The sequence below is a fragment of the Dromiciops gliroides genome, chromosome 6 (genome assembly GCF_019393635.1).
Source record: "Dromiciops gliroides isolate mDroGli1 chromosome 6, mDroGli1.pri, whole genome shotgun sequence".
In the NCBI taxonomy this organism is placed as follows: Eukaryota; Metazoa; Chordata; class Mammalia; order Microbiotheria; family Microbiotheriidae; genus Dromiciops; species Dromiciops gliroides.
In genome coordinates, this window is record NC_057866.1 from 139623861 (window position 1) to 139637106 (window position 13246).

Below are 13246 nucleotides of genomic sequence, written 5' to 3' on the forward strand. Positions count from 1 at the left end.
GATAGAAAATAGTAAACCTATATATTCCTGAATGCTAGCCTTTCTGAGGTGGAGCCTAAGATCTCATTTGCTTTCTTAGTTGCCTTATCATACTATAGATTTATATTTCTACTAAAACCCTCAGATCATTTTAGAGAATGTCTATTTAACCATGACTCCCCCATCTTGTACTACTAAAACTGATTTTTGAAAACCAGAGTAAGAATTTACATGAATCTCTATTAAATTCAATATTATTTAAATTGAGGAATTTTTTTTTAATTTCACCTTTTCTTTTTTGTTATTGTTTAGTCATGTCAGTTATGTCTGATTTTTTGCAAACCCATTTGGGATTTTCTTGCCAAGCGTACTGGAATGGTTTGCCATGTCTTTCTCCAGCTCATTTTAGCAATGAGGAACTGAGGCAAATGGTTAAATGACTTGTCCAGGGTCACACAGCTAATAAATGTCTGAGGCTGGATTTGAACTTGGGAAGATAAGTCTTCCTGATTCTAAGCCCAGTGCTCTATCCACTATATCACCTAGTTGCCCTTCTTTTCTTTTTACATCAATTTTATTTTTCTGATATATTTTTCTTCTCCTCAGCAAGATATCCCTTATTGCAAAGAATTTAAAAAGAAGAAAAAAATTCAGTAAAACTAACTAATTCACCTCAGATACAGTATTACACACCCATAATTCTCAATCTCAGAAAAGAAGAGAGAAATGCATTCTTATTTCTTTTCATTAAATATAACAGCATTTCATTTCAATTTTATCATTGTTATTCTTTTCATTTATATTGTCATAATGTGTATATTGTTTTCCTTGTCTCTGTGGTTTGGTTAACAAATTCATATAACTTTTCAAGATTTTCATTGATCTTATTTCTGTCCTCCAGTGTATTAGCTAGATTTGTGTCAGACAAGTAATCTCCAAATTATATAAATAAATATTTATTGAGATTCCAGTATGTATTATAGTACAGTACCAGGAACTGTCATAAATGCCTTTTCAGTCCTCAAGGGTTGTAATTTAACAGGGGAGGCAATACCACTGTACCCCTGTCCTACCAAGTCCTAAGAAAGGTACAACCAAAGTGCCATAATAGTCCCTAGAAAGGTAAGAGAAAGGCTTTTCAGGAAGGGAGGAAAGTAGAATAGAGGAGGAAGAGTAAAACTGGAAAAGTAACCATACTATGTGCAAGGGAAATGAAACCGATCTGACTGGAATGGAAGGTACTTGTGGAGATAAGGTTTTCTATTCTTTATGCACACAATGGATATCAGGTAATGGTGACAAAAGATAAGGAATGGACTCATAGATTGTTAAAACAGATCTGAGAGAACCTGATCCAAGCCCCTCATTTCAGAGATGGGGAAACTGAGGCCTGAAGAGGCAATAACTTACCCAAAGTCACAGAATAGTTGCTATCCCTTAGTCCTTGTGAACTTACTTCTGAAAGCAGTGAGCTGCAGTCACAATCCAGGTGTTACTGATCAAGCTGCCACCACATTGATGGCCAAAATCTTTTAACTGGAGGCTGACTTGCCACGGCCACTCTCCTGCTAATGCAGCTGTAGTTCCCATGACTATCCTTTCAGTGGTGTAAGCTGATGTCAATGGCAAGGATGATGAGGTCGTCCGTATCCCACAACCTACCACAGTGAGACTGCTTAGTTTGTTTTCATCAAAAAAGAGGCATCAACCAATATTCATTTGATTTACATTCATTGACATTATTTCTTGTTAATACTATACCCTTCTCCCTTAAAATGGATTTGGAAATGGAAGAGACTTAGTCCCACACCCTCATTTTATAGATGAAGAAATGGAGGCCCAGGGACAGCTAGGTGGTGCAGTGGATAAAGGACAGGCCCTAGATTCAGGACAACCTGAGTTTAAATCTGGCCTCAGACACTTGACACTTACTAGCTGTGTGACCCTGGGCAAGTCACTTCACCCTCATTGCTCCACAAAAGAAAGAAAGAAAGAAAGAAAGAAAGAAAGAAAGAAAGAAAGAAAGAAAGAAAGAAAGGAAGGAAGGAAGGAAGGAAGGAAGGAAGGAAGGAAGGAAGGAAGGAAGGAAGGGAGAGAGAGAGAGAGAGAGAGAGAGAGAGAGAGAGAGAGAGAGAGAGAGAGAGAGAGAGAGAGAGAGAGAGAAAGAAGAAATGGAGACCCAGAGAGATCAACTTTGGCCCTATTTTTCCATCCATGGTACTTGGCCTCTGAAAGCACCTTATAGTATTTTATATTAATCAGTAGGAAACTTAGGAACAATCCTTTCTAATATTGTATAAAATGGGATTTTTAGAGTTGGGAGGGACATTAGAAACCATCATCTAGTCCATCCTTTTCATTTTACAGATGAAGTAACTGGCATTCCTATGTTTATAAAGGTAGTAAATAGCAGAGCCAAGATTTGGACTCAAGGCCTCTGACATGGAATTGAATGTTCTTTTCACCATCCTATGTTATTATACTTTGAATTCATTAAATTTTAAAAATAATATAGTTCTAGTTCAATATCTAACATTTTAAGCATTGATTCTATACTACCTGTTATAGGATATTGAGCTAACTCTGATAAAGCCCAACTTTAAAGTGAATCAATGAATGAAGCTTTTTAAAAATAACATTCTGAGTTATCTCTATTATTGTAACTAAGGATAGAGTACTCTGATAGGAAAACAACTGTGTAACATCTCCCCCAAGTTAGGTTTATAAATTTGTAATGAATTTATAATGTCTTCCAGGGGCAGGGGTTTCATGGGAGAGAGCCTTATTAAAGAATAAGTTGAAGGGCAATATAAAGGAAACATTTAAGAGAGGGGAGAAAAACTACTTCACCAAAACCAAAAAGTTTCAAATTCAAATTCAGAAAATGTGAAAAGTTCTGTTGCATGCCTGGAGAAACCTTACCCTCTACTCTTTTTCCCCTTTTAACCTGGAAAGATAGACTATGAAATGGAGCCTGTCTAAAAGGTCTTCCTGGTTTTTATTCATTAGCTGTGATTATAGGTTATTATTTTTTTCTTTGGGAGGAGGGAACTGGACCTGTGTTTTCTTCAGTTAGGGAAACTTCTAGTGTGGAAGCTCCTTCCATTAGTAATAGCTAGCTTTCTATAGATCTTTCAAGTCTGAAAGGCGCTATCTCATTTTATCCTCACAACAATCCTGGGAGGTAGGCGCTATTATTTTCCCCTTTGTACATATGTGTAAACTAAAGCAGGCAGAAATTAAATCACTTCCCTGAGGTCACAAAGCAAAGAAGTGTCTGAAGCTTGATTTAATTTAAGTCTTCCTGATTCTGAGTCTAGAGCTCTACCCACTGTACCACATGGCTGCCTCATATTCATTATTTAATCTGCACAAGTGGCAATTTATCTGTACATGAAAGTCTCAGAGAACTGCATGAAACACTAAACGTGACTTTTCCAAGTCATGTTTCAGAGGCATCACTTGACCATGTCTCACTCCAATGTAAGCTTTGTATACACAAAGCCACCCTGTTTCTCATCTGTTATCAATTATGGATAATGCTATGAAAAAAATTATATATGCTTTTAAACTTACGACTGTTGAGAAGGTCCCTTGTCTTCATGGAATCAATAGCTAAAACAAATAAAATGTGAATCAAATCGGGTCAGAATAAGGCTACAGTCCTTTGGTATTTGTTTTGATTTCTTTCAAGAGTTCAACAATAAGAATACTTGTTATCCGAAGAAAAAAAAATGCATTACTGAAAATAGCCAAAGATAGGAAATATTTATCAACAAATTAATAGAGAAAAAAACACAAAAACAAAATAAAAGTCCTGTCTGATTGGTACAAATTGAAGCATCTTCTTATTTTAGTTAAGCATCAAACTATGATTTTGTTTTATTTCTTGACTGAGGACTAGAATTCTTAAAAAAAAATTTGAATGCTAGTTCCTGGCCCAGATCTTTGAGGGTCACATTTCTGCTAAGGTGGTGATCTAGGGAAGGAGACAACCACCAGGAAAGAGGATACTTTTCCAGCTCATACTAAAAAGAACCTAAACATCATTGTATAAAATCAATGAACAATCCTGTCTCTAATCACTGAGCAAAGCAAGTGGGCCATTGCTCCTTCTTCCCTACAGATCCCTCTGGCTGATGTTTAAACTTCTATAACCTCTTTGCCCCTGAAGGGGGTCCTTGAATTCATGTTTTACCTGAGTTATGTGTTATATATATATGTGTGTGTGTGTGTGTGTGTGTGTGTGTATGAAATCTGTATACATATATACATAGAAGAGTAAGTATCTATCTGTGTGTATGTGTAAATATATATACACACATACATAAACACACACACACACACACACACATATATATATATATACATATATATATATATGTGTGTGTGTGTGTGTTAATAATAGACAATAGGGAAACAATGTAATTGTCACCATATCTCAGATCCCTTTTAAGGATAGACTAGTTCCAAACTCCAGAGGGACATACCTAGACATTCTACTTCTTTGTCTTCACCCACCTATATTAACATGACTGTGTTTAGTGAGTGTGTGTGTGTGTGTATGTACCCATACACACACTATATTATACCTTTATCTATTTACATACACAACCTTTTTTACTCTAGGTGGGTATGGAGTGTGGTTTTTTAGTGATTCAAATATTCTGATTAATAAATAACAGATAACAATGCCTATTTTAAGCAATTCTCAAAGAATTGATGTAAAATAAAATATTCAACCCTAAAACTGTACTTGCTTAATATAATCAGCACACAGACACATACATACATATACATAATACATACACACACATATATAGCCTTATACCTTAAATATGTATATATATATTTCTTTTAGGTATAAGGTTAATTTCATGTTTTTTGATGATTGAAAAAGGACTTCAGAGTCATGCATTATGTTAGGTTCTTCATTATGAACATTATCATTGTAGGCTCTTATAGAGAAATACCCTTTTTTAGGGCGCCCAGGGGCTTTTTCCTCAAAGGCCCCCTAGGATGTTTTATATTGACCACTGAAACATGATGATTGTCTTTTAGGCTAAGGGTCTAGACCATGTACCCCAAATTCTAGTAGGAATCTTGAAATCATGATGGAGACAGAACTTTTTCAAAGATTGTGTAATAAACCATTCCCCTTTACAAAGTTCCATCTTAGGTTTGGGAAAACGATTAGAGATCAGATCAAAAGCTAAATTTTTGCTAGTGTTGAATATACTAGGTTAACACCAAATCAAAGAATTATTAAATGTCTATTGTGTTTAAAGTCTTGTGGGGTTATAAAGAAAAACAAGGTGTAGTATCTACACTCAAAGAACTTTCAGTTTAATTGATATTATCTTTTACTTTTTTCTAGTCATGTGATGATATTGTCAGTGAGCTTCTAGGAGCTTGGAGGTATTTAAATAAGTCGTTGAATAAAAATCCAGGTATTTCTGCCAACTAGCTGTGTGACTTCAAGGAAAATCAAGTCTCTGGGGACCAATTTATTCTATAGAATGACAAAACAATTTTTATCTTTGAGGTGTGAATAATAAATGACACACTAATTGAAAGCAGTACTAAACTAGGAAGTGACCTAAGTCCTCTCTATATTGTTATCTTCATGTACCATACCATTGTGTTTGCTAAAGGTAAAATTTGTTAAGAACCTTCATTTAATAAACCTTTAGTATATAGGTAACTCAACACTAAAACTAACTCAACAGTGCTAAATACATAAATGCACTTTTGCCGGCAGATTCTTGATGAAAGGCAGCTAATGACACCAATTCTTATGACATATAAAAGGAATTAGATGGAAAAACAAAGATAAAGATTGGGGGGTGGGGTGGGGAATGTCACTTACGTGTAATTTTAATTGAAGGACTACTTATGGCCAAAGTAAACTTTTTGGTTTTCAGGGCCTGATATAGCGTACTTTCAATTTTTTTCTTAATTTTTACTACACCAATCGAGGAAGGGTAGCGAAAAAGGAACAGCATATGGACTTTCACACCATCTTTATCAGGGCTGTAGACCATGGACAAAATAAAAGAGGAAGTTAATACTGGCATTTCCGTCATCATTAACTCTTTCTATCCCAGGAAATACATTTACCATCCCAGTGGCACAGTGGATAAAGCACTGGACCTGAAGTCAAAAGAGCTGAGTTCAAATCTTGCCTCAAATTTAAAATACATACATACTACGAACAATAATAACAATATCAGCTAACATTCATATGGTACAAACTTTGTAATAATTATCTCATTTGATCTTTAAAACCCTGGGAGGTAGGTGTTATTATGACCCCTATTTAACAGATGAGGAAACTGAGGAAAACTAAGAGATTAAATGACTTGCGCAGGGTCATACAGTTCATAAGCATCTGAGGCCAGATTTGAACTTAGATTTTGCTGACTTTAGGTCTGGTGATCTATCTAGTTGCCCTATTTTAAAGCCCTTTGCAAACTTTAAAATACTTTATAAGTACTAGCTATCATATAAATGCTAGCTGTCTATAATTTACCTTTAATTGAACCAAGCAGTGTGTGACATAAATCTAACAAAAAGCTCATAAGTAGAAAATGAATGATTTAAACATTAATAAAACCATAGTATATGGAATTTCTGTGATGCCAAAAGACTGGATATTAATATTGTTAATTAAATCATTATAAATGTACCACGAGATTTGGTGACATATGGGAGGAGGAGGTTATTAATTATGAATTATATTATTAGTCTCTCTAATGTAAAAGAATTTTTACCCAGAGGCACAGACCAATGACAAAAATTCCTTCTTAATAGGTACATTTTGATTCATGGGAGATTTCTAGTATAACAAAGAATCTATTTCTATTTATTTTTTAATCCAGTCCAAGAATAGCTAGCAATAGCTGAGTTTGAAATCAGACAAAACCATTTATGTTCAAGTTGGTATTCTACCTTCCACAAAAACATATAAAGGATAAAAAGGATAGGATAGAGTGATTTCAATATAAAACCTTATTGCACTAAAAGTCACATATGATTAATTAATTTTATCACAATGGCAAATGTTCAGGGATAGAAAACCAGGTTCACATACCTCAGTTTGATAACATGGGCTTTGATAAATCTTCCTTTATGAGATGACTGCCGAAATATCTTAGACATCTATTTTGTTAAAAAAAAAATCAGACAGTGCTTGAGATCAAAAGAAGGTAACATGAAAGAACAGAAAACACATAGCTATAGTATAGTTTGTAAATCATTTGAACTTGAGAGCTAAGTAAGTGGGATTGTTTATTCACACATGCCCACTTAACTTTTCTGTTTGTAAAAAGGGAATCGTGAAATTGGATGACCTCCTAGTGCATATACAACAATAATAAGAGAAAATAGGCATCACTGAGAACATAGTGTCGATATCATAGACAACATTCCTGGTTCAACATTATTATGAGAGGTGTTGCAATAAAGTAGCTGACTCAAATCCAGAGTATATTGTTACATATAAATTTACAGACTTTATTTCCCATCCCTGTAGTTTTAAGAAGGCAGTTGACACATGATTGTTATGGAACTCTAAGGAACCCTTCATGTCAGTCACCTCCCTAGCCCACACTCTTTTACCATTGAGGTTATACTTAAAAATGTTTTTAGTTATTAAGGTAAATATCTTTTTTATCCAACCCTTTGAACCAGTTGTCGATTGGATTGCAAGTTATCACAATTCCCTAAAGGCACCTGAGCCCCTAGAGTGGCTACTGAAAGTTGAAGAAGGTTCCTGAAATTGTAGGAATATGAGAGAAAGCAGACTGAATTTTTGAGGGGAATGGAGAGAAGATGGAGATCCATCCCTTTGAATAAGGAAACATTTGTTAAGCATTGTGTTCAATGCTAGGGATACCAAGAAAAAAATATCTAAGAGTCCATAATCTGGGTTCTGTTGATGCATTTCCAAGGGCCTGTGAACATTGTAGGGGAAAAATACGTTCTTATTTTCTCTGACTTCGAAATGAAATTTAGCATTGTCTTTGATTATGAATATAGGCAACTCACTAGAGTAGTATTAAAGCCCATGGATATCATCCAACTGCCAAAGGGATACATGCAACAATAACAAAAGAATAAAAAGGTTAAGAATTCCTGAATTAAACAGTTCTTGCTCTCAAGGAAAATTCAACTTTCAATCAAATGGAAAAGCCCAGAAGTTCTAAGAGTGAAATAGTGAGATAGAATGAAAGGCTTTAAGCCCTTTCATATAAAATAAATCCATTATCTTAACACACTTTCTTTCTAAAAAAATCAAATTAGTACATTAGTTGTAAGTGGAGATGCATAAATCATTGGTATGAACCAGGCAGAAATAAGGCATCAGGAGAGCTCACTTATGTCTCAACAACAACTAAACCAAAGGAATCAGTGACAGTCCAAGACAATAAGACAGGGTTATCTCTACTAGGTCCAGGGTTATCTCTACTAGGTCTTCCCCCAGGTTCCCTAGAGCTTCTTATCTGCCATCAAAGTGACACTTGGAAAGGGACCCATGACTTCAAAACACCCCCTTTCTAAACTCTGGGCTAGGGAGAAGCAAGAATTCCTTCCAACCATAATTATAGAAAATACTAAAATCAAAGAATTAACTGCATTTTACTTTGGCTACTTAAATTATCTACCTCAATAAAGAGTAGATAGAGTCTAGATATAGCTGTGTGATGTTTGAACAAAGGTAATTTTTACAACATCCAGCTCCTCTTTTGCATGAAAGTAAAGGTATGAGAGTATAAGTTTGAAGAATCAAGACAGTTGCTTGAGGGCCAGAGGCCTCCTTGCTCTTTATATGAACCTCATGAAGCAGGTTATCTGTTCTAGGACTACCCCACATGTTCTTCAGTCACTGATGATTCCTATAACCAATTTGTGAGCTAATGTAATTAATGTTTATAACTTTTTTCCTCCAGGCAAGCCAATAAGAATTCTGTACATACTGTTCTATCCTGGCTCAGTTCTTGACTATAACCATATAAATCAATTGATAGTTTCAGTTCAAAGTCATGAATTAGGTTATTTTACACTCAGGCTGTTATATTACTTCAAGTAAGAAAATCTCTCAAACTCTGGGCTCATGGCTGTAAGAACAATCATTCCAATCAAAATCAGTTCTTGCAAAAATCCAGTCCTGGTTTGAACTAGGATAGTAACAAACCAAGTGACATCTCTAAAGTAGTATTTCTTCTTGAATAGTCTGTACACACCCAGTTACTGCCTGTTGCAAGTTTGAGCTAGATGCTTTCCCCTAGTCTGTAATTGCTTTGGGATTAAGTATTCTAGGAAGATCATTAGTCTCAAGTTAACAACTAGGGAAGTCTACAAGGTACACCCTTGAAAAGAAGCTTTCTAAGCCCTGCGGTCCTCCTGTCAGTGTAAAATAACCAGTGGTAAGTACACACCGCAGGGCAAAAAAGGCAGTAAAGGCAAAATCTCCTCCTCTGTGAGTCTTTTCAGGGTTGTTCCTGTCCAGAATGACATTCCCCTCCTCAGAATCATATTGTCTGACCCATTCATTTAGGATTTTTTTTGTATTGTTATAATGAACTACTATTCTTTCTTTTGTATTGTTCATCTATTGTTTAATCTCCTTTTTCCCAACTGGATGGTAAATTTATTTTGGTCTTGGCATTTTCATAATTTTTTTTGCTTTAAAATAGATATTATTTATTTATTTTAGCATTTTTAGCATAAAAGTATTTTGTTATTTTCTAGTTACATGTAGAGATAGTTTTCAACATTTGTTTTTATAAGATTTCTAATTCCAAATCTTTCTCCCTCACTCCCTCCTCTCCCCCCCTCCAAGACAGCAAGCAATCTGATATAGGTTATATATGTACAATCACATTAAACATATTTCTGTATTAGTCATGCTATGAAAGAAGAATCAGAACAAAAGGGGAGACCTCAAAAAAGAAAAGAGAAAAACAAAAAAAGTAGAAACAGTATGGTTCAATCTGCATCCAGATTCCACAATTCTTTTTTCTAGTTATGGAGAGCATTTTCCATCATGAGTCCTTTGGAATTACCTTGGATCATTGTATTGCTGAAAAGAGTTGTCTACCACAGTTGATCATCATACAATGTTGTTGATACTTACTGTGTACAATGTTTTCCTGGTTCTGCAGGTTTGACATTTTTCTACACAAATGCTTTATATCTTGATATCACCTACCACAGTTCTAGGCAGGTCTAGATGGAAAAGGGCACTGGATCATTTCAAGAACTCTAAGGGACCTGAGTTATCTAGTGCAGTGGTGTCACACTCAGAAACAGGGGCCACTAAACCATATATAAAGATCACTGCAGTCCTCACATTGACTTAGAAAATTGTATATTTATGTTACCTATGTTCTAGAGTATTCTCATTTAAAAAAAATATTCCGCAATTACATTTTGCCCCACAATTACATTTAAATCTGGTTCAGGACATGCTCCAGCCTGTTGTGTGCATTTCACATTGTGTTTGATGCATCTGACTAGATTCTAGTTCATTCCTCTCATTTTACAGGTTAAGAAAGTGAAGTCCAGAGAAATTAAGTGACCTGCATAATATCATACAAGTAGTTTGTGGCAAAGCAATGATTAGAACCCAGGTCCTCTGATCAAGGGTTCTTTCCATTCTATCAAGAGATTTGCCCTGGTTTTATTTTAGATTCTTTTTTTTTTAATTCTTTTTATTTTTATTTTTGTGGGGCAATGAGGGTTAAGTGACTTGCCCAGGGTCACACAGCTAGTAAGTAAGTTACAAGTGTCTGAAGTCGGATTTGAACTCACTTCCCCCTGAATTCAGGGCAGGTGCGTTATCCACTGTGTCACCTAGCTGCCCCTATTTTAGATTCTTACAAACAGAACAAGCCCAAATCAAAATCTTGAAGTAAGCATCTTTTGCTCTTCACTTCCCTTTCAGCATTCCCTGATTCTTTTATCTAGTATATTCTGTCCTTTCTACTGTATCCCGTGCTCATTGCCTGTCTAGGTTTAATCTGTGGACAGTGTCCAAAGCTCTTGATCTTCCCTGACTTCCTTCTTTTTTTATCAAAGCATATATTGCTTTGAGTTTCATCCCCTCAGGGACTCCCAGATATCTTATTAGTTAATTTATGTGCTGATTTACTCTGAGGTATAATGGATAATAATGACTCAATGTGTTTTCCTTTCTCTTGTAACATATATATATATATATATATATATATATATATATATATATATATATATATATATATATATATATATATATATTTTTTTTTTTTTTAGTGAGGCAACTGGGGCCAAGTGACCTGCCCAGAGTCACACAACTAGTAAGTGTTATGTGTCTGAGGCCGGATTCGAACTCAGGTACTCCTGACTCCAGAGCCAGTGCTCTATCCACTGTGCCATCTAGCTGCCCCGTAACATATATATTTTAACAAAGGTCATAAAAGCAAATCAGAAAGCGTGAGTAACTGATGAATTTTGAGGAGCAGGAGGTGAGAGGAGAAAAGGAAGTATGCACTTTTCAGAATTAACCAAGGCATACCTGTCATGGACATGGACATGTTCATCATAAGCAAATTGCCAACTTTGTACCTAGAGGTCCACCATACTTGACTCTAGAGAGTAAAATCAAAGATAGTTCTTAGGCAGGGTATCATCCATTAGGGTTTATTCAAGACACTAGTGCTCTCTTTTATTAAGAAGTTTGAGGGGGGCAGCTAGGTGGCGCAGTGGATAAAGCACCGTCCCTGGATTCAGGAGTACCTGAGTTCAAACCCGGCCTCAGACACTTGACACTTACCAGCTGTGTGACCCTGGACAAGTCACTTAACTCCCATTGCCCCACAAAAAAATAAAAAAATAAAATAAAAAAGAAGTTTGAGGGGGCAGCTAGGTGGTGCAGTGGATAAAGCACTGGCCCTGAATTCAGGAGTACATGAGTTCAAATCTGACCTCAGATACTTGATACTTACTAGTTGTGTTACTTTGGGCAAGTCACTTAACCCTCACTGCCTGGGAGGTGGGGAGAAATCATCATACTATTTTTCCCCATCCAGGGATAACATCTTTTGTATATTCTTCCAGCAATACTTCAATTTCTCCCTCTTTTTTATCCTTACCACCATACTCTGTCTCCAGGTTCTTTAATTTCCACACAGTTGTCTACCTTCTTCCTGTATTATTCTATTCCATTATCTACTCTATTTAATCAAGTTCTTTTGAATAAGACATTTGCTTTTTCTTTAAAAACCAACTTGAATTTGTTAATAACTCATGCTGTCCACATTAATGCACAGGCATTTGAAAACATGAGTATCTTTTCCGACTCTGAGGTCAGATTTTTTTTTTTTACTGTAAATTACTGGTTAGTTCTATTGATATTCATTTTGTTGGATGTGTTTATTCTCTATGTCTGAATTAACAGTTTGTGGTCAAAGCATTCTTAGTCAGATTAAAAAGTCTCTAGAAGAATTCTGTGCAACCAATACTCATTAAACGTAGCTCATCCCTAGTCAAGAGCCCATCCTCATTATATCTTGGGCTACAGTCCAGAAAGATAAATCCCATTCTCCAGAATCTTCTCTGCTAGCTGTTCACCTCTTATATAAGCCTCTTCTATAGGCTCTATCTTTAATGACCCACCTGTATGTCCACACCCTTCATTCCCAGAACTTGATAATCCTTAGAATGTTACCTGATGTATCATGGCTTTATTATTGGCTGTCACATGAATCACTAGAAATGGCTAGAAGTTAAGAAATCTTTCAACACAGATCCCATCAGATTATAAATCCTATCCCAGATTCTTGCCCCAAGAAGATAGCACATCTCCCAACTGACCATATCAGATTGACATGCTCCTTTGCCTTGGTCACCCCCTGAAAGGAACCATTGGGAGCCAGTGACAGAATTCCTTGTACCTGCTGATACCCATACATCCTCCTTCTTCCACTAAATTTTGCTACTTTTTTTAGAAGGCTCATATTTGGGGGCATCTAGGTGGCACAGTGGATAAAGCATTGGCCCTGGATTCAGGAGGACCAGTGTTTAAATCCAGCCTCAGACACTTGACACTTACTAGCTGTGTGACCCTGGGCAAGTCACTTAGCCCTGATTGCCTCACCAAAAAAAGAAGAACAAGGTTCATATTTGCCTTTTATGGGAATAGCCTCACATTTATTAAGTAGTTTCACCAAAGTTTCTTTTCTGTACTACATTTTTTTCTACACTCTTGATGCTTAGGAGATCCACA

At 35.9% G+C, this 13246-nt stretch overlaps 1 protein-coding gene across 1 annotated transcript in view; it reads right to left on the minus strand.

Moving 5' to 3' along the window:
* The window catches only part of LOC122732098 (transmembrane protease serine 11F-like), a 108554-nt gene that overhangs the window by 8866 nt on the left and 86442 nt on the right, over nt 1-13246 (minus strand). The window contains 4 exon segments of the mRNA XM_043972266.1: nt 1436-1637; nt 3556-3594; nt 5849-6012; nt 7073-7140. Of these exon segments, the coding sequence (XP_043828201.1) occupies nt 1436-1637; nt 3556-3594; nt 5849-6012; nt 7073-7140 (473 nt within the window).